Source organism: Oncorhynchus tshawytscha, linkage group LG18 (genome assembly GCF_018296145.1).
Source record: "Oncorhynchus tshawytscha isolate Ot180627B linkage group LG18, Otsh_v2.0, whole genome shotgun sequence".
In the NCBI taxonomy this organism is placed as follows: domain Eukaryota; kingdom Metazoa; phylum Chordata; class Actinopteri; order Salmoniformes; family Salmonidae; genus Oncorhynchus; species Oncorhynchus tshawytscha.
In genome coordinates, this window is record NC_056446.1 from 22356219 (window position 1) to 22377702 (window position 21484).

The 21484-nt window shown below is 43.1% G+C and overlaps 1 protein-coding gene across 2 annotated transcripts; it reads right to left on the reverse strand.

Moving 5' to 3' along the window:
• Positions 1-7876: 7876 nt before the first annotated feature.
• moxd1l (monooxygenase, DBH-like 1, like) lies at positions 7877-14518 on the reverse strand. 2 transcript variants are annotated; one of them, XM_024405242.2, is made up of 12 exons: positions 13963-14518; positions 13085-13231; positions 12034-12186; positions 11443-11526; positions 11162-11317; positions 10957-11059; positions 10572-10744; positions 10289-10380; positions 9319-9415; positions 9026-9216; positions 8537-8645; positions 7877-8448 (listed from the first exon to the last, which is right to left on the reverse strand). In XM_024405242.2, exons 1-12 carry the CDS (start codon positions 14227-14229, stop codon positions 8251-8253), a joined length of 1770 nt encoding a protein of 589 aa, XP_024261010.1. In that variant the 5' UTR covers positions 14230-14518; the 3' UTR covers positions 7877-8250. The 2 variants fall into 2 exon arrangements, with proteins under 2 accessions (XP_024261010.1, XP_024261011.1); XM_024405243.2 differs by lacking the exon at positions 13963-14518 and adding an exon at positions 13414-13453.
• Between the last annotated feature and the right edge of the window lie 6966 nt (positions 14519-21484).

Genomic DNA, 21484 nt, shown 5'->3' on the forward strand with positions numbered 1-21484 from the left:
CAGTCGCATATGCAGGATTTGTGGAACACAGAGTGACTATGACAAACAAGCCGACTATCAGGATGAGCGTTTCAGACAGCTGCCTTACCCAGAGGAATGGCTGCATGACGCAAGGGAACTTGTAAAAATATGACCCAGGATGACAGCCTCACACCCAAACCTCTCCGATTTCCTGACCAATGCGCTCAATGCTTCCTTCAATACTCCCCACTTGATAAACAGTTCGACCACATCATTGGGGGCGCGTCTGAAGGTCTGATCTTCCACCAGAGCCACGTAGTACCTTTCTAGACAATGTGCAGGATGGTAACTATTGATGTGGCGGATGTAACCCGTGCAACTTTACGAACAAATGCACAATGTTCAATCACCCTATTACAGGCAAGGCCATTAAGATTAAGGGAATCATGATTAAGTGTATTTGTGGTCTATGCTGTGTAGGAAAAACAAAACGAGCTCTGAAAACAAGGATAGCACAACACAGGAGTAATATCAGGACTAGAGGTCAACCGATTAATCGGAATGGCCGATTAATTAGGGCCGATATCAAGTTTTCATAACAATCGGTAATCTGCATTTTTGGACACAATTATGGCCGATTACATTGCACACCACGAAGAGACTGCTTGGCAGGCTGACTACCTGTTATGCGAGTGCAGCAAGAGCCAAGGTAAGTTGCTAGCTAGCATTAAACTTATCTTACAAAAACAATCAATCTTAACATAATCACTAGTTATCGACACATGGTTGATGACATTACTAGTTTATCTAGCTCGTCCTGCGTTGCATATAATCGATGCGGTACCTGTTAATTTTTCATCGAATCACAGCCTACTTCGCCAAATGGGTGATGATTTAACAAGCGTATTTGCGAAAAAAGCACTGTCGTACCTAACCATAATCATCAATGCCTTTCTTAAAATCAATACACATGTACAGTGGGGCAAAAAAGTAATACAAAAAAAGCCACCAATTGTGCAAGTTCTCCCACTTAAAAAGATGAGAGAGGCCTGTAATTTTCATCATAGGTACACTTCAACTATGACAGACAAAATGAGAAAAAAAAATCCAGAAAATCACATTGTAGGATTTTTAATGAATTTATTTGCAAATTATGGTGGAAAATAAGTATTTGGTCAATAACAAAAGTTTATCTCAATACTTTGTTATATACCTTTTGTTGGCAATGACAGAGGTCAAACGTTTTCTGTAAGTCTTCACAAGGTTTTCACACACTGTTGCTGGTATTTTGGCCCATTCCTCCATGCAGATCTCCTGTAGAGCAGTGATGTTTGGGGCTGTTGCTGGGCAACACGGACTTTCAACTCCCTCCAAAGTTTTTCTATGGGGTTGAGATCTGGAGACTGGCTAGGCCACTCCAGGACCTTGAAATGCTTCTTACGAAGCCACTCCTTCGTTGCCCGGACGGTGTGTTTGGGATCATTGTCTGGCTGAAAGACCCAGCCACGTTTCATCTTCAATGCCCTTGCTGATGGAAGGTTTTCACTCAAAATCTCACGATACATGGCCCCATTCATTCTTTCCTTTACACGGATCAGTCGTCCTGGTCCCTTAGCAGAAAGACAGCCCCAAAGCATGATGTTTCCACCCCCATGCTTCACAGTAGGTATGGTGTTCTTTGGATGCAACTCAGCATTCTTTGTCCTCCAAACACGACGAGTTGAGTTTTTACCAAAAAGTTATATTTTGGTTTCATCTGACCATATGACATTCTCCCAATCTTCTTCTGGATCATCCAAATGCTCTCTAGCAAACGTCAGACGGGCCTGGACATGTACTGGCTTAAGCAGGGGGACACGTCTGGCACTGCAGGATTTGAGTCCCTGGCAGCGTAGTGTGTTACTGATGGTAGGCTTTGTTACTTTGGTCCCAGCTCTCTGCAGGTCATTCACTAGGTCCCCCCGTGTGGTTCTGGGATTTTTGCTCACCGTTCTTGTGGGGTGAGATCTTGCGTGGAGCCCCAGATCAAGGGAGTTTATCAGTGGTCTTGTATGTCTTCCATTTCCTAATAATTGCTCCCACAGTTGATTTCTTCAAACCAAACTGCTTACCTATTGCAGATTCAGTCTTCCCAGCCTGGTGCAGGTCTACAATTTTGTTTCTGGTGTCCTTTGACAGGTCTTTGGTCTTGGCCATAGTGGAGTTTGGAGTGTGACTGTTTGAGGTTGTGGACAGGTGTCTTTTATACTGATAACAAGTTCAAACAGGTGCCATTAATACAGGTAACGAGTGAAGGACAGATGAGCCTCTTAAAGAAGAAGTTACAGGTCTGTGAGAGACAGAAATCTTGCTTGTTTGTAGGTGACCAAATACTTATTTTCCACCATAATTTGCAAATAAATTCATTAAAAATCCTACAATGTGATTTTCTGGATTTTTTTTCTCATTTTGTCTGTCATAGTGTACCTATGCTGAAAATTACAGGCCTCTCTCATATTTTTAAGTGGGAGAACTTGCACAATTGGTGGCTGACTAAATACTTTTTTGCCCCACTGTATATATTTTTAAACCTGCATATTTAGTTAATATTGCCTGCTAACATGAATTTCTTTTAACTAGAGAAATTGTGTCACTTCTCTTGCGTTCTGTGCAAGCAGTCAGGGTATATGCAGTAGTTTGGGCTGCCTGGCTCATAGCGAACTGTGTGAAGACTATTTATTCCTAACAAAGACGGTAATTAATTTGCCGGAATTGTACATAATTATGACATAACGTTGAAGGTTGTGCAATGTAACAGCAATATTTAGACTTAGGGATGCCACCCGTTAGATAAAATATGGAACAGTTCAGTATTTCACTGAAAGAATAAACGTTTTGTTTTCGAAATGATAGTTTCCGGATTTTACCATATCTATGACCTAAGGCTCGTATTTCTGTGTGTTATATTATAGTTAAGTCTATGATTTGATATTTGATAGAGCAGTCTGACTGAGCGGTGGTAGGCAGCAGCAGGTTTGTAAGCATTCATTCAAACAGCACTTTCCTGCATTTGCCAGCAGCTCTTCGCTGTGCTTCAAGCATTGCGCTGTTTATGACTTCAAACCTATCAACTCTCGAGGTAAGGTAATACTGGCAATACTATAGTGCCTATAAGAACATCCAATAGTGAAAGGTATATGAAATACAAATGCTATAGAGAGAAATAGTCCTAGAATTCGTATAATAACTACAACCTAAAACTTTTTACCTGGGAATATTGAAGACTGATGTTGAAAGGAACCACCAGCTTTCATATGTTCTCATGTTCTGAGCAAGGACCTTAAACGTTAGCTTTTTTACATGGCAAAAATTGCTCTTTTACTTTCTTCTCCAACACTTTGTTTTTGCATTATTTAAAGCAAATTGAACATGTTTCATTATTTTTTTGAGACTAAATAGATTTTATTGCTGTATAAAGTTAAAATAAAAGTGTTCATTCAGTATTGTTGTAATTGTCATTATTACAAATATATATATAAAAATCGGCTGATTAATTGGTATCTGCTTTTTTGGTCCTCCAATAATCGGTATTGGTATCAGCATTGAAAAATCATAATCGGTCGACCTCTAATCAGGACCCTTGACCAGAGAAACCCTACGGCTGCGCATTTCATTGAGTCTCGTCACAACATGTTAGCATTATGTTAACATTAGCTCTTTGAGATACATTGGCATCAAACATGTTTAGACGACTGGGGGGGGATACTGATAATCTATTATTTAGAAGAGAATTGTATTGGATTCACCATTTGTGTACCATGTGTCCTAGAGGTCTGAACCAAGGGTTTGATATCAGACCATTTCTTACATGAATATGTCACTTTGATTTGTCTTGCCATCCACTTGGTATTTTTGTAAATATATATTATTTTCTTGAAGTACTACATGTACACATCTCATTGTTATTATATTCTTAGAGATGCACAAATAGTTTTTGCACCTGTAACCGATGTGAAATGGCTAGCTAGTTAGCAGTGGTGCGCGCTAATAGCGTTTCAATCGGGGTCACTCTGAGGACCTTGAAGTAGTTGTTCCCCTTGCTCGCTCCACAAAAGGGCCGCGGCTTTTTGTGGAGAGATGGATAACGATGCTTCGAGGGTGACTGTTGATGTGTGCGGAGGGTGCCTTGTTCAAGCCCAGGCAGGGGCGAGGAGAGGGACGGAAGCTATACTGTTACACACCCACCATGCGTCATGTCCGCAATGGTCATGTAAGGTGAAATGTGTACCTGTATATTTTGGGATGGGAGCACTCAGTTTGTTGGACCAGACAAAGATCTGTTTCGGATCGGAACCTTGTCAGTAAACCGGTGAATTGGGGGCTTTAACAGTGTGCGGGCCTTCTTGTTCTATACTTTGACCTCACTCTTTCCCAGTCCCCGACCACTCACAAGGCAGGCAATATGCTTGACCTCATCTTTGCTAGAGGCTGTTCACCTACTAATCTCACTGCAACCCCCCTCCAGGTCTTTGATCACTCAGCCCCTACCCAGATGGTCATGCACCATCGCAATCTTTCCTCTCTCTCTCCCACTACGCTCCACTTCTATCCTATAATTTCTCCCTTCTGCTAAATCCTTCTCCCTACTGTCTCTGCCTCTTCAACCTTACTCTCCTCCCTTTCCGCATCCTTTGACTCTCACTGTCCTTTTTCCTCCCGACTGGCTCGGTCCTCCCCTACTGCTCCGTGGCTGAGTAACTCATTAAGTACTCACAGAACAGGGCTGCAGTCATCTGAGCGGAAATGGCGGAAAACTCCATTTCCGGAGGACCTATCATCCTTCCACTCCTTCCTCTTCCTCTGTATTTACTGCTAAAGCCGCTTTCTATCAATCAACATTTCAAGCCTCAGCCTCCACCCTGAGAAACTTTTCTCCAGGGGTTGGAACCGGTTCAGGGAACAGAACCGAAAACCCATTTTTTCGAGGACAGGATCAGCACTGGAAATAAAAGTGATATACACTGTTCCAGAAAATAACATTTATTTATATATTTATATTTATTTATATTATATAATATATTATATTATATATTATATTTATTTATAAAAGCAAGGAAGCCAGTTTGTCACTCAGAAACGTATTCCAGTGTCTTATTCCAGCATAGTCTACAAGCCTACTACTGACGTTACAAGCGTGATTCAGAAATTAAGGAGAGAGATATTTTGTTGTTGTTGAAAAGAATGGATTAACTTTTTCAAACGCTGGTTGAGTATACTACATTTCACATTGGATTTATTAACTTCAAAAAGGTAAGATGTGTTATTTATTTTAATTCTGGCGCCGCTGTGCACACACAAGCTTGTTAGCTATCTAGCTAGTTTTGGTCCATCATTAAGCCAACTTTGAAGTTCAATGATATTCAACATTCTTTCATAGAAGCCGGTCCTACGTAGGTATAACTCTGTGGGCGCAATTCAGATAATGCATTTCATGACAACAAGATAACCTCCATCCTCTCTCACTCTTTCCCCACTGCAAAATGTCAGTCACGTCTCTTGCCCTACACTTCTCTGTCCAATGCATGCAAATAGCTTGCCCGCTCCATAGCAAGCTGCTCTATCTGCACTGATTGTGAAGTCATTTAATGTTGAGTTAAATCTTTAAAAAAATAAAAAATAACAGAAAGGAACAATTTAACTTGTCAATTTTGGGGGTTTGAACCGGTTCAGAACTTTGTTTTGGTGTTCGGAACAATGGAACGGAACAAAAAAATATAGAATTATGTATAGAACTAAACGATTGGAAAATAATTTTGGTTCCAGCCCCTGCTCTTCTCCACTTTTTCCTCCTTAATCCTCCACCTCCTCCATCTCTCAGTCCATCTCTCAGTCCTACTGAGTCCACTGGTCTCATTCACACAGTACTACCTTACACCTTGACCTCTTTCTCCCCTCTCTCTCCAGATTAAATTCTGTGACTAGTGAAGTCTGGCTGCCCGACAACCTGCCCCCATCCCCTCCTGCCTTCTCCAGACCTCTCTGCAGACCTTCTCACTTCCCTCATCAACTCATCCCTGACCATTGGCTGCATCCTCTCTGACTTCAAGATGGTCAAAGCCGCTTCCCTCTTCAAGAAACCAACACTCAACCATATGACATGAAAAACTATAGACCATTATCCCTTTTTTTTTCCAAAACACTTCAGTGTGCTGTCTATGACCAACTCCTTTGTTATGTCTCTCAGAATGATCTTCTTCACCTTAACCAGTCAGGCTTCAAGGAGGCTCACTCAACTGACACCCCTCTCCATTGTGTCACAGAGGCTTTCTGCTCTACCAAAGCTGACTCTCTCTCCTCTGTTCTCATCCTCCTAGATATCCACTGCCTCGCCACCGTTATCCATCAGATCCTCCATCCTCCATCTCATCCTGTGTCTGCACCATGGGTTTGTACTACAGGGCTCGGTTCTAGGCCCTCTCCTCTTTACACAAAGTCACTCTGCTCGATCATATCCTCACATGTCCTAGCATGCCTTGGCAAGTTAGCTAGTCTGGTTAATATGCTATGCAGTGTTTATCTAACCTTGTCTCAACAGTCTCATAGAACCAGATCACTGAGGCGAGCCAGACCCTTCTTTGACCAAGTCTGGGAAAATAGGAAAGTGGAGCTTTACCAAGGCAGGCACAGAAGGCAGGGAGTCCCCACCGAACCTGGCCGACCTCTCCCTTCAAGAGTAGCCTCCCACAACCGGCGACAATGCGCACAAGACCCAGGTTGAGCGAGAGCAGCTTCTGCATGCAACAAGCCCAGGCTAAACAAGACATTTGATCCGACCGAAGACCCAAATCCATCCCGCATCCCACAACTCAGACTCAGCCGAGGGACAGGCCCCCGGGAGAGGACGGTCACTATTGGAAACACCAAGCAGCCGGTGACAATGTGCACGTGAACTGGTTAAAGCAAGGGCAGCCTGAGCATGCACCAAGCCGAGACATACAAAACAACAAACATGAGTATATTTTGTTGATATGGTGTAACCGCATGACTGGGCGCATGGTCGCTAACCTGAACCTGGTTTGTTGGCTTTTGTCGTTTCGTTCGCGTTAGCCATCTCACTCTTTGCTATAGCCAGGCGTAGCAACCTGAAGAATAACTAATTGGTTTGTAGGTAGGAAACTATGAAAACAAAATACAAACTATCACGGAACATCCAAAGGGGGGGCTCAACCACAAAAGGAGAGTTTAGTTGGAGCAAAGTATGATAAACAAGCAGTCTAAGTAACTGAATTGTTCTGCTCAGCTCAATGTGAAGAGCAAAATTGAAGGAATGAATCAGAGCCTCAGTGTTATCACCTGTGGAAGGCGGGACTTCTAGCGAGGCACGGCTTTCATTGGCCTTGTCAGGCTTGATTGTAAGTTCTTCAGTCGAGCTCGTGAGAATGCAACTCAACAGTGTTCTATTGAGGTAGCCTAGCGGTGAAGAGTGTTTGGACAGTAACACTGGTTCGAATCCCTGGGACGACAAGGTGGAAAAATATGCTGTTCTCCCAATAGCGACTGCTCCCTGGGCATCAATGACGTGGACGTCGATTAAGGCAGCCCCCGTAACTTTCTGATTCAGAGGGGTTGAGTTAAATGTGGAAAACACATTTCGGTTAAATGCATTCAGTTGTGCTTCTGACTAGGTATCCCCTTTCCCCTGAAAGGGAACAGATAGACGGAGAGAAGTCTATCATTTGGGTCAAGCAACTTGCATCTACCCCTCCTGGCATGTTCATCATAAACCATGAAGCTTCCATGTCTGACGAGATGCCAGAGATGACACCTTTAATCTGTACCTCACTCCACTTAATGAGTCAATATTTTTCTTTTCTCAGCCACAATGCACGTATGATTTTGATTTTTAGACCAATGAGATAAAACAGAATAGAAGACAGACAGTCAAGGTGATGAAACACATTTTAATCTAATCACAAAAGTACAAACATATGCAGTAACATTGAATAGACCTACTTTACAGAAATATCATGGAAGCTCCAGGCTAATATTTATTGCCATGAATAAACAAAGACCTGTCATCAAAATCAAAGTTTGGTTGATTTAATGTAGTGCAATCAAAGAGCAATCAATGCTAAATAGGCATAGCCAGTGGCTATTTTGATTAATTCATTGTAATCATTAGAGCATGAATGGGGGGGGGGGAGAAATATGTATATAATGGACAAAAAAAACATTCAGGGACCTACCCAGAGCAGGGCGAAATTTAATACATATGTTGATGTTTATTCTCATCTTGGCCTGGACGGATTCTTATAGCATTGTCGTCCAGAGCATCAGGAAGACACTTCCAGCAGCAGAGGTCACGACCCAGGAACCGCTTCCTCTGGGGGACGTGTTGTAGTTAAATGGCTCCAAGGGCCCAGCCTGTAAGGATGGATCACTCCTGCAACTCACTGAAAGAGTAGCCGTCATGTTGCGGATGTTTCCCTCATACATGGAGTAGTTTTTCTGTAGAAGGAACAAACATGACATGGATGGAGAGGAAGTTTTGAAATGACAGCATGAGCATTTACATTTTTATTGAGTGGATGCTTACATTGACATCTATGATGAACCCAATCTGAGGGACCCTCTTCATTGTGGCCTCGTGTACGGCAGTAGACGACTGGTCCCAAGCTGCAGTCTTCAACATCTCCTCAATGTTTCTGTGGGGCACACAAAGTCATTCTGGTTTACATGTAACAACTTAATAGAAGCCATTTAGCAGATACTTTTATCCAAGCGACTTACATTAATATTATTTTACTGCTCTAGGGATGTAATTATTCTTTGGATTACCTTACTATTATGTATTGATTTACTTATTATTATTTTTTTCACCCTTTAAGTGATGCGCAATGCAGAGAACGCCGAAAGAAGAATGATCATTTAATTACCACAGTGAATTATGGTCATGTTTTTTTTTTTTTTTTCATTCATTCATTCATTCATTCATGCGTAACTAGCCACCAAAACAAACAGGCACAGTATCAGTCTAAAAATGTAAATGTGTGGGTGAAAACTGTGACAATGTGAAGGCTCTTACTGGTTGACTGTCTTCCCCATCATGGCCATGTATGCATGCATGTCAGGGTGGCTGCAGCAGCTGGTGACGGGGATGGCTGGGTAGTAGAAGACAAAGGCTAGACACATCTCATCAGTGGTGGCCAGCCCTAACTGTGTGATTCCTTTGCGATTGGTTGTGTTATAGGTGCACTCCACAACAATCTCATCGCCCTGCAGTGGGGAAGAGATACTGCTTTAAGAAAGATCTAATGACTAACAATACTACTCATCCATGACACCCATTTGAAATACAGGAAATACGTGGATGCTCACTGGTTTGATGGTCTTAATATTTCCCAGATTGGTGGCCTGCTGCATCTCAAAGTTGAAGTTCTCATCCAAGCCCAGGAAGTCAATCTGCTCTCCATTCCTGTGGAGGTTAGAATCAAGAGCACATCAGTGGTGAGAGTGAAGAATCATCCAGAAGGATCATCAAAGCTTATCGCTAATTATCCAGACAATGACACCATGTACTTGTCATATCATAGGCTGGTATCATGGATCATATTTTTGGCTGTCCTCTCTCCAGGGACACAACCTAGGTTTTAGAATTGGGGGGGGGGACATATACAGTGGGGCAAAAAAGTATTTAGTCAGTCACCAATTGTGCAAGTTCTCCCACTTAAAAAGATGAGAGGCCTGTAATGTTCATCATAGGTACACTTTAACTATGACAGACAAAATGAGAAAAAAATCAGAAAATCACATTGTAGGATTTCTTCTGAATTTATTTGCAAATTATGGTGGAAAATAAGTATTTGGTCAACCTGTTTGAACTTGTTATCAGTATAAAAGAACAAGACTGAATCTTTCAATTATTAGGAAATCAATACTTTGTTATATACCCTTTGTTGTCTCCAGCAATGACAGAGGTCAAAAGTTTTCTGTAAATCTTCACAAGGTTTGAAAACAGAAAACACTGTTGCTGGTATTTTGTTATTGCCCATTCCTCCATGCAGATCTCATTTTGTCTCATAGAGCAGTGATCTTTTTGTTTTGGGGCTGACTAAATACTTTTTTTGCCCCACTGTGTATGTATATATAAATAAAAAGTATATATTTGTTTTTTTTTCCAGTCGGATAAACTCTCTCAAACAGTCTACCCAACCACTCGGAGGAGTCCTCATGGTCCTAAAGCGCACCGTTGCCCTGTATCACATTCCAATGATAGAACTGGGGGGGAACAAAAATGAAATTTCAGAATTTCCCAAGTATAAGTTACGACCCCGCTGCTCTCTCTCACCTGATGTGGCCAGCTTGCACCTTCCTCCCAGCCAGGTGAGTGTGCAGTGCCACAGAGAACACAGAGAGGTCAGGGACAGGGTCAGGCATGATCTGGGGAAAGACAGAAAGCAGGCTCATTTTGAACAAAATCCTGTTTTGTTGAATTCAGAGATGGCTATGCATAGTATACCAGAAAGGAAAGAGTAAGCTGGCGCTTTCCTTTTTTGACGACAATCTGCTCTACAATGTCATCAAAATCAACCATCCTTCTTCAATCTAGTGTCAAAGGGCACTGAACGTACGTCTGAGAAGTGTGATGTGTTGCAGAGGCCGTAGCTGTGGAATGCTGTGGCATTGGGAGGGATAGCGTAGCCCCAGCCAATGGCCACCATTAGGCCTGTAGTCATGATGCCCACGTCATGCTGCCTGAGCTGGGCAGTGTAGTACAGCCTCAGGCCTGAGCTATCCCTCCGGCCTGCAGGGGGAGACAGGAGAAGACATGATGATGAGGGCTTTAGATGATCGCTAAATCCAATCCAAGTCTTGGAGAACCTCAGGGTGTGCAGGCTTTGTTCTGTTCAAGGACTAGCACATGGTTCACCTTTCATCAAGATTGGAGCAGGGTAAACCTGTTAATCCTGTGTTAGTGGATTGGAACATTTTAATTATTAGCTAGTGAATGGTTACCTGCTTCTTGGGCCAGGTTGTTGTAGTGAATTTCCAGCCTGTAGAACTCATCATTATTCTGTCCTCCGATAGGGATCCCAGCTATTTCTGGAAGCTCAAAAGCCTGGAATGGAGAAGACAATGTAGAGACAGAGATCAGACTAGCATGTGTGTTCATGCATGCATGTGTGTATATTAATGTTTTCAGAAGGGGGCAGTCTCTCACCCCTCCTCCCACCCCCCAGGCAGACACCACTCTGATGCAGTCCTCCCCTGATCCTTCCGTGTAGCATTTCTTCTCGTAGGTCTGGTTCACAGAGGAGGGGCAGCCATAGAGAAGCATGTGGTGGACCAGGTCCAGGTGCTCAATCACCGGCTCAATCTGAGCGACAGGGAGAGAGAAGGAGGCATAGAGAGAAGACGCAGGGAGAGGGAAGAGATGACTCCAATGACAAACATATGATGTAATTTCAAAATGATTAGACCATGAAATGAGGGCTCATTTACCCGATAGATATGATTTTTGCCGTTGAGCTTTGGCACCTTCATGACCTTGCAGTGGTAGTATGTACGTTCGGCAGGGACAGTAACCTGCAATGGAAGAAGGACTGCTGTGTTAACGATGCAGTCCGGGATCTTAAGTACAACAGATTTGTAACATATTGTATGAATTGGATTCATAACCTATCATACGAATTGCAAAGAAAATAACAGATGATAATAAGAATTTGCAGGACATAACATTTCATACAAAACGGATGAAGTAGTACACAAAAAACAGGGACCCGTCTTGGCTCGTGAGCACCACTTTGAAAACTACTGGCTGAAATTATACAGAAGTTCTGGAGCATCACTTTAATAGTAGAAGTGTTGCCAGTCCATTCTGTTCCACAGTCACATGTTGTAGACTAAAGATACTACCTCCTGTATATTCAATATCACAATATTAATTCAAATTAATTTCATTCAATCATCTTTGACCTGTTCCACCCCAGGAGTAAAGTAAAATATTTGACTTCAAACTAAAAGTCCTGCTGTGCCTGATCTAGAGGAAATAGATGATTCCCCTTCAGGACATGTGTGTGAGGTCACTCTTACATTCTCCACAACGAAGTCTAGATAGTTGCTGTCTGGGGGGCTGGATCTGGGCATGAACTTGAGTAGATTGACCTCCTTGGTCCCCCTTCTATTGGCATGGTACCTTATGTCATCAGACGTACCATAGGCATAGATCAGCTTCACTGGACTGTCCTATGAGAAGGAACAAAACAACATCAATTGACATAAAACATACAAAAATCAGAGTGAGGACTAGGTGTGAAGAAAAGGCCTAGAAGCCAGCAGACACTTAGTAGGGCCTGCATAATTTAGTGACATTGGTGTTTTGACACTTGTTATGGCACTATTGTCTTTATTAATGCTGTTTTTAGTGAACCATCTAGGGTTACAACTGCTCACTTTTGAAAATGTTTGCCTGCCTCCCTGTGTTTAGGCCATTGTTCCAATCCCCTGATTAATTGTGTTGAATTACTCTAAATAAAATAATCAGTAGGTGCATGTAAATCAGAGATGATCTCCAGAGTGCTTTCAAAGAGCAGGTACATTAGATTGAACACACTGAACAGATGATAAATTAATCTGGGGATTAGGAGGAAACTGGAGCTTTGCATGGAGGCCTGTTGTGAGATTATGAGAAGATGTAAAAGTACAAACAATGAAGCACAACAATGAAATGCCAGACCACAATAGTGTAAAAAGATTGTGGTCCAAACAATGGAACGTATCACACCTTAATCTCGGCATTGAACCCTGGGAACGGCCATAGGAGCAGATCTTATTTCTCAGGGGTGTGAGTGCCTGAAGGCCATACCATTGTTACCATGGCAACAGACGGGGAAAGGATATTTTGGCTCACCATCACTTGAGAAACTAACTAACTCTATGTGTTATAAAGAACACATTTATTTAGGTTAAAAGGGAACAACTCTCAAAACCGGCTTAGGTTGCTTAGATATTTGTAAACTAACCTTTTATGAATAGAAATAGTCAATCATGATAACGGAACATGATTTTCCTCTTCAATCCTTTCAAGACTTTTAGTACAGATGACTTGTTAACAGTTTGTGTCTGTGTGAAAACGTTGACTTACGGTGATGTGGAAGTCTTCCTCGTCACAAGACTGGATGGGCCTCCTGAAGGTCATGGTGGTTTGACCATCTGCCTCGGTCAGGGACAGGAGGGTGTAGCTCTGTTTCTTATCCACCAGGGGAAATGAATTCCCTGTGGCATGATAATCCTGAAAGAGAGACAACACAGAAATATTGAAGTTATCTGGAGTCTATATGAAGCTTAATAGAGTTCTGTGTTGTTAAACAAAAATGTTGTGGCATTTCTGAAGGAGCAACACATTCACAGGTAACTTTAAATAGTCATTTAATCTTCCAACAGTTTGCAGGTGTTGAAAACCAATACACCTACAACTCCTACTTCTTTGGGTCGGCAGGTAGCCTAGCGGTTAGCGCGTTAGTCCAGTAACCGAAAGGTAAAAATATGCCATTCTGCCCCTGAACAAGTCAGTTAACCCATTGTAGGCCGTCATTGCAAATAAGAATTTGTTCTTGCCTAGTTAAATAAAGGTAAAAATAAACTCCATATGACAAGATCAGTGTTCCACAACAGCTCACATTTTTGCTGTAGCACTGGACAATCACACCTGATTCAACTTTTCAACTAATCAAGTCCTTAATGAGTTGAATCAGATGAGCTTGTCCAGGGCAACAACAAAAATGTGTGCTGTTGGGGGTACTTGAGGACTGGAGTTGGGAAACACTGAACTAGATAATCATGATTACTGCTACTACTATAGCCACTTCACTGTTACAGTAGCCTACTTCTATCCCTACAATATAACTACTGCTATTCCTGCACGTAACAGAACAACAACTACTACAATACATTACCACTCATTCTCTTGTGTCTAATAGTAATAGATTAGAAACTAGAATAACAGGTTAATAGTTTAGATACCATGAAATAGGTGCCATTTGGTCCGACCCCTCCCATAACGATGTCCGATGCAGCCATGTCTCCATTTGGGCTGAATCCGAATCCCAGCCAGCCAGTGGTCTTGACGGTCAGCTGGAACATGATGGTGCCCTGGACCTCACTGAACCCCCACTTCAGGATGACGTTACTGTCTGCGTCAAGGTTCTCCATGAAGGGCATGAGTGGGTCCTGCTGTGCCCCTGTCCCTGGAGGCCAAGCCAGGAGCAGGGAGAGAAGTAGAGGGATCATACTGTCTTGTCACCCTCAGATAGACCCTGAGACCTCTACCTGCTGAGAGACACACACTCCCAAACAAACAGCTGTTTCTAGCTACGGAGCACCGCTAAGATTCTGATACACACTCACTCACTTAAACAACAGAGTCCTACAGGGTCGCTACACGCTCACACACACTCCCTAGCTCTAACTTATCTGAGATGTTCTCTCTCCTTTTGCCACCCTCCTCTCCTCCTGGGTCCTTCCTACCTCCTTCCTTCCTTCCTCATATAAACCTGTTCCCACATCTCCCTCCTGCCGAAATGACACTGTCAGTGGATTACTGGAAGTCCTGAGTCTGGAGTCATATACTGTAGGAGTGATATATGATACGAGGAGGAGAGGAGGGATGCCTTTGATTTGGAGTTGGGGAACAGGTGAACAGTTCTGTATGTTTTGATCCAAAAGAATGGAAGGAATCCCAACAAACATGTTCACATTGGGACAATGTGTAGGCTCCACACATTGGGCCAATGCGCCTTTCCACATTGCACCCAAGGCATGAGCCGAGTGTGGGAAACCCATATCTGGTGAGGGCAGCCCCCATCTTTTCTCAGTAAACATGCCCACATTAGCACTGTACAGAATTTCGCCTCCTGGACATTATGGGCATACAGTGTTTCTAGCCTCTGATTGGCCAGTTGGTCCGACCCATGCTCTTACAAGGGTATAAATAGATCCCAGGCCCCGAACGTCCTTTGTCCCTGTGTGATTTGTTGTGAGAGCATGGTCAGACTTATGCCTTTGGGATGTGTAGAAAAACACAAGTTCACTATTGTTGGTAGCATTGTTATTATTGCAGTGTGTGCTAGCTTAGCTTAGGGTTTATTTAGTTACTCCTTGTTGTTATTGTGTTATTGTTACCTTCGAAACAAAGTCGTTTGATATTGGGGACGCTGACATAGATAGATGAAGTTAACAAGCTAGCTAGTTTCATAATTATCTCCATCACGGTATGGTATTTGGTCACGGTATGGCGCTGGTATTTGCTAGTGTGATATATTACTGCTTCCCTGATTTGGCCATGAGAATGTTGTCATGGCGTTGATATTTTCCACGGCAAACTAAATTGTGTTAAGCCATAAGCACATCTGGTTCTCTAAAAACAACTAGCTAAGTCAGGAACGCTTATATTGAGACGGTTCGGAAAGTATTCAGACCCCTTGACTTTTTCCACATTTTGTTACGTTACAGCTTTATTCTAAAATTAATACAATTATTTTATTCCCCTCATCAATCTACACACAATACACCATAATGACAAAGTGAAAGCAGGTTTTTAGAAATTGTTGCAAATTACATAAAATTAAAAACAGAAATACTTTATTTACATGAGTGCTCAGACCCTTTGCTATGAGACTCGAAATTGAGCTCAGGTGCATCCTGTTTCCATTGATTGCTATGTAGAGTAGGCAGACAGGCATTGAGGCATTCAGTTATTCAGTTACTGTTTGATTGAACGTTAGACTGGGAAAAACGAGTGACCTAAGCGACTTTGAGTGCCAGGAGCGCCAGTTCCAGTATCTAAGAAATGGATGGCCTCCTGGGCCTTTCACGCACGACAGTGTCTAGGGTTTACAGAGAACGGTGCGACAAACAAAAAACATCCAGTCAGCAGCAGTCCTATGGGCGAAAAAAGCTAGTTGATGAGAGAATGGCAAGAATCTTTCAAGCTAAGAGGTGGGCCACAAACAGGCAAATAACGGCGCGGTACAAGAATGCTGTGCAGAATGGCATCTCGGAACACACAACTCGTCGGTCCTTGTCACGGATGGGCTATTGCAGCAGACAACCACACCGGGTTCCACTCCTATCAGTTAAAAACAAGAAGAAGAGGCTCCAGTGGGAACGCGATCACCAACACTGGACAACTGAGGAGTGGAAAAACATCACCTGGTCCAGAGAAATCTCAGTTCCTGTTACATCATGCAGAGTCAGGATTTGGCGTAAGCAGCTTAAGTCCATGGCCCCAACCTGCCTGGTGTCAACAGTACAGGCTGGTGGTGTAATGGTATGGGGAATATATTCCTGGCACACATTAGGTCCCTTGACACCAATTGAGCAACGTGTCCATGCCCCAAAGAATTCAGGCTGTTCTGGGGGAAACCTGGCCGACCCGGTACTAATTAATAAACTTGCCACTGAATGTATATCAATATAAGAGAACAGAGGTGAGCATTCCTCAGCTAACATCTAGCTAGTTAGACCTGTTTACAGTGAAGAAAGGGACCCGAGGATCCCCATTGTTTTTTGTTGTATACTTGCCTGTGAAAGTGATTATCTAACTAACTCACCGTTTGAACAGGTTGTTGGTGAGTGGAGGAGGTCTTTTGTTATATTTTAGCTAAAATGGTGTTGCAGCTGGTAACGCACGTACATTATTATTTCTGTTACAATCATATACATAACATAGCTATCCATAGCCTACACATTTGTATGATAGCTAGCTAAATCTATCCAGCTGGGCTGTTGGATAGAGCTACAAAGGGAAGCACAACCGAGAGCTGCCCAGTGACATGAGCCTACCAGACGAGCTGAATAACTTCTATGCTCACTTCGAGGCAAGTAACACTGAAACATACATGAGAGCATCAGCTGTGCCGGATGACTGTGTGATCACGCTCTCAGCAGCCGATGTGAGTAAGACCTTTAAACAGGTCAACATTCACAAAGCTGCGGGGTCAGACAGATTACCAGGACGTGTATTCTGAACATGGCGGACTAAGAGGCTTCTAAACAGCTTCTAACACATATGGAATCATGTAGTAACCATAAAAGTGTTAAACAAATCTAAATATATTTTATATTTGAGATTCTTCAAAGTAGCCACCCTTTGCCTTGATGACAGAGGATGGAAGTTCAGTATGTAGCTAGATGTAGAAGGCAAATGTTAACTACAGTAGCTAACATTGCCCATGAATGGAAGAGAGGCTTGCGAGCAAGCATTTTAGCCAGGTAGCCTAGGACAACAAAAAATAAAAGCGTGTACAATATGACAGGGTGATAGACCGTTTAGTGAACAGGAAAGAGAGGAGAATGGCATTGGCGTTTCTCTACAATTAGGGTGAGTCAACTTGCTACCTGCATGAACGCACACGCACACACAAACACACACGCACACAGAAATCAGAACCATGGACAGCCACATCATATTTAGCTTTCCGTTGATTGGAATAAATTGTTTATGGTATCTTTAGAGGTCGCTGTATTAGACTAAGCAGAGGTGATTTGATAATGTTGAAATGTTGAAGTTGAAATGGTGCTGGAATAGTGGAGGCAGCTCTTGTTTTCATTGCGACTTGCCGTAACTCTGTGGTTCTCAATCAATAGTTGTTTAGACCTGCCTAAAATAAATAATGGATTTATTGTGATGGTGTATATTCAACTGATTTAATAGACTTTTAAAATGTAGATGTTCCAAAGGTGCGCATCAACATTTGTATGAGGCTTGTATGTGTGAAGGCCTGGATATGCTAAACATGTTTATGTTAGTATGTTAGTTAGTTTTTTGCAATATAATAACCGGCTGACACAATTTCATGACTACCACAGCCCTTCTCTGAGCTCCTTGACTACCTGGGTAAACAATGACTATCACTTTTTTTCCCTTTTTTTTCTTTTTCTACTGTTTTATTGACTGTATGTTTTGTTTATCTCCATGTGTAACTCTGTGTTGTTATATGTGTCGAACTGCTTTGCTTTATCTTGGCCAGGTCACAGTTGTAAATGAGAACTTTTTCTCAACAAGCCTACCTGGTTAAATAAAGGTGAAATAATTTAAAAAAAAATAAACTCAGTCACTGTGTTTCTCAAATACTTCACCATAACCCACCAGTGTTATTACTCCGTGAGGTAGACATTCATCATGCAGTCAATTCTCCAATCAGTCAATGTTATTACACCGTGAGGTAGACATTCATCATGCAGTCAATTCAGTGTTATGATTTATTATATGTTTCCTTAACTCAAGGTTTTTCCATTTAAGTAGTACATTCTTCACATTGTTATTGATATGTTTAGTCATTATGTTGTGTCTCTCTTTCAGACTCTCAAGACAGTGGCTGTCTGTGCTTCTGTTCCTGTTGGTTACTGATCTGAGTTCTCCTTCGAGAACATCCTGTCCCTTTGTGAGTTGAATGGATGTGGGCAGATACTACTGTACAGTACACACACACTCACACACATAACACTCATTAGAAACACTCACATGTAGCCGACACACACAGCATGGAAAATAACCACCCATATTTTTACAATACCAGGAAACACAATATATGCAGCTTGTATGTAAATGAATATACACTGAGTTTACAAAACTTTAAGAACTGCTCTTTCTATGACAGACTGACCAGGTGTAAACTACAATCCCTGATTGATGTCACTTGTTAAATACATTTCAATTAGTGTAGATGATAGGGAGAAGCAGGGGCGCAACATTCAACGGGGCTATGTCCCCCCACATACTGAAATTGCCTGTTTGTCTCCCCCAGTTTTATCAAAACAATGTGATACAAAAAGCGGCAATGGTGTGCTTTAGGACCATGCGGACACCTAGAGTGGTCGGGTTGGCTGTTTGGAGTGTTGAGAAGGCTGGATTTAGGACTGAGTGGACACCACAGAGCGGCTGATAGGCTGTGTGAAAACAAAGCTTCTGGAAGTCTGGCTGGACCAGCAAGGGAGAGTTGAGCTTATTTCAGTGTGTTGAGCTCTTTCACAGAGTTGTAAAAGTAAGCAGAGCAGAAACTGGCTACTCTTTAGTTGACTGATGTAGCTGGCAAGATAACTGCTGTTGAAATTAAAACCTCGTATGGATCAGCTCCTTTTTTTCAATTTTCGCCTAAAATGACAAACCCAAATCTAACTGCCTGTAGCTCAGGCACTGAAGCAAGGATATGCATTTTCTTGGTACCATTTGAAAGGAAACACTTTGAAGTTTGTGGAAATGTGAAAGGAATGTAGGAGAATGTATATATTTTAAATTTTTATTCATCTGTTATTTTATCTGGTAATTTGACTGAGAACACATTCTCATTTACAGCAACGACCTGGGGAATAGTTACAGGGGAGAGGAGGGGGATGAATAAGCCAATTGTAAACCGGAGATTCTTAGGTGACCTTGATGGTTTGAGGGCCATATTGGAAATTTAGCCAGGACACCGGGGTTTACACCCCTATTCTTACGATAAGTGCCATGGGATCCTTAATGACCTCAGAGAGTCAGGACACCCGTTTAACGTCCCATCTGAAAGACGGCACCCTACACAGGGCAGTGTCCCCAATCACTGCCCTGGGGTATTGGGATATACACTGCTCAAAGACCTGGACTAAAGCATCCGCCAACTCCTGGACAGGCTGTGGTGCATCCATTGGTGGATGGAGCGAGACATGATGTCCCAGATGTGCTCAATTGGATTCAGGTCTGGGGAACGGGCGGGCCAGTCCATAGCATCAATGCCTTCCCCTTGCAGGAACTGCTGACACACTCCAGCCACATAAAGTCTAGCATTGTCTTGCATTAGGAGGAACCCAGGGCCAACCACACCAGCATATGGTCTCACAAGGGGTCTGAGGATCTCATCTCGGTACCTAATGGCAGTCAGGCTACACGGAGGACTGGCGGCCCCCAAAGAAATGCCACCCCACACCATGACTGACCCACCGCCAAACCGGTCATGCTGGAGGATGTTGCAGGCAGCAGAACGTTCTCCACGGTGTCTCCAGACTCTGTCACGTCTGTCACATGTGCTCAGTGTGAACCTGCTTTCATCTGTGAAGAGCACAGGGCACCAGTGGCGAATTTGCCAATCTTGGTGTTCTCTGGCAAATGCCAAATGTCCTGCACGGTGTTGGGCTGTAAGCACAACCCCCACCTGTGGACGTCGGGCCCTCATACCACCCTCATGGAGTCTGTTTCTGACCGTTTGAGCAGACACATGCACATTTGTGGCCTGCTGGAAGTCATTTTGCAGGGCTCTGGCAGTGCTCCTCCTGCTCCTCCTTGCACAAAAGCGGAGGTAGCGGACCTGCTGCTGGGTTGTTGCCCTCCTACGGCCTCCTCCACGTCTCCTGATGTACTGGCCTGTCTCCTGGTAGCGCCTCCATGCTCTGGACACTACGCTGACAGACACAGCAAACCTTCTTGCCACATCTCGCATTGATGTGCCATCCTGGATGAGCTGCACTACCTGAGCCACTTGTGTGGGTTGTAGACTCCGTCTCATGCTACCACTAGAGTGAAAGCACCGCCAGCATTCAAAAGTGACCAAAACATTAGCCAGGAAGCATAGGAACTGAGAAGTGGTCTGTGGTTCCCACCTGCAGAACCACTCCTTTATTGGGGGTGTCTTGCTAAATGCCTATAATTTCCACCTGTTGTCTATTCCATTTGCACAACAGCATGTGAAATTTATTGTCAATCAGTGTTGCTTCCTAAGTGGACAGTTTGATTTCACAGAAGTGTGATTGTCACGAAACCCGTTTCCTGAGTCTGTTTTTTGCCTGTGTTCTGTCCTGGAGTGTTTTTTCCGGCGTCCTGGAACGCACCCTGTCTGGTTGCCGGGCAATGTAGCCAGTTGGGAGTTCTGATTACCCGCACCTGTATCCCATCAGCTATCTGCACACCTGGTCCTGATCATCATCTCTCCTCTTCATAAGCCCGGACCTGACATCCATTCCCTGCCGGATCGTTAGCCATGAACAGTATGTTGTGCCAGAGTATCAGCCTCAAGTTGGATAGAATTTGTTTCGTTGTTTTTTAAACTTACCTCCGTTTGTTCTGTCTTCAGTTACTCACCCGGATCATTTACCCCATTCCCGCCTGGTTGTCGGAGGATTCCGCTACCCCATTGGATCCACCTATTTACTCCCATCAACTCACCACCGCTGCCCGCTACGCCACCTGGATATATCTACCCATTCACATTCACTTGTAAATAAATACTCACCTTCTTCCTACTCTCCTTGTCCTGGTCTGCTTCTGGGTTCGATTTTGAAAGAACGTGACAGTGATTGACTTGGAGTTACATTGTGTTGTTTTAAGTGTTCCCTTTATTTTTTTGAGCAGTGTATTTTTAGATCAGAGGAAAGAGTGCCTCCTACTGGCCCTCCAACACCACTTCCAGCAGCAGTCTCCCATCTAGGGACTGACCAGGACCAATATAACACATTAGATCTGGTAAAAGATAATACAAAGGGGGAAAAAACTATGTTTTTTTGTATTTTCATTCTA

Bases quoted from the DNA above. Each gene is read 5' to 3' on its own strand.
- moxd1l (XM_024405242.2), bottom strand. From the start codon at position 14,229: ATGATCCCTCTACTTCTCTCCCTGCTCCTGGCTTGGCCTCCAGGGACA. The intron at 11,060-11,161 runs GTGAGAGACTGC...TCTCCATTCCAG, and splicing joins CCTGGGGGGTGGGAGGAGGG to GCTTTTGAGCTTCCAGAAAT. The intron at 9,416-10,288 runs GTGAGAGAGAGC...TAACCTCCACAG, and splicing joins GTGCAAGCTGGCCACATCAG to GAATGGAGAGCAGATTGACT.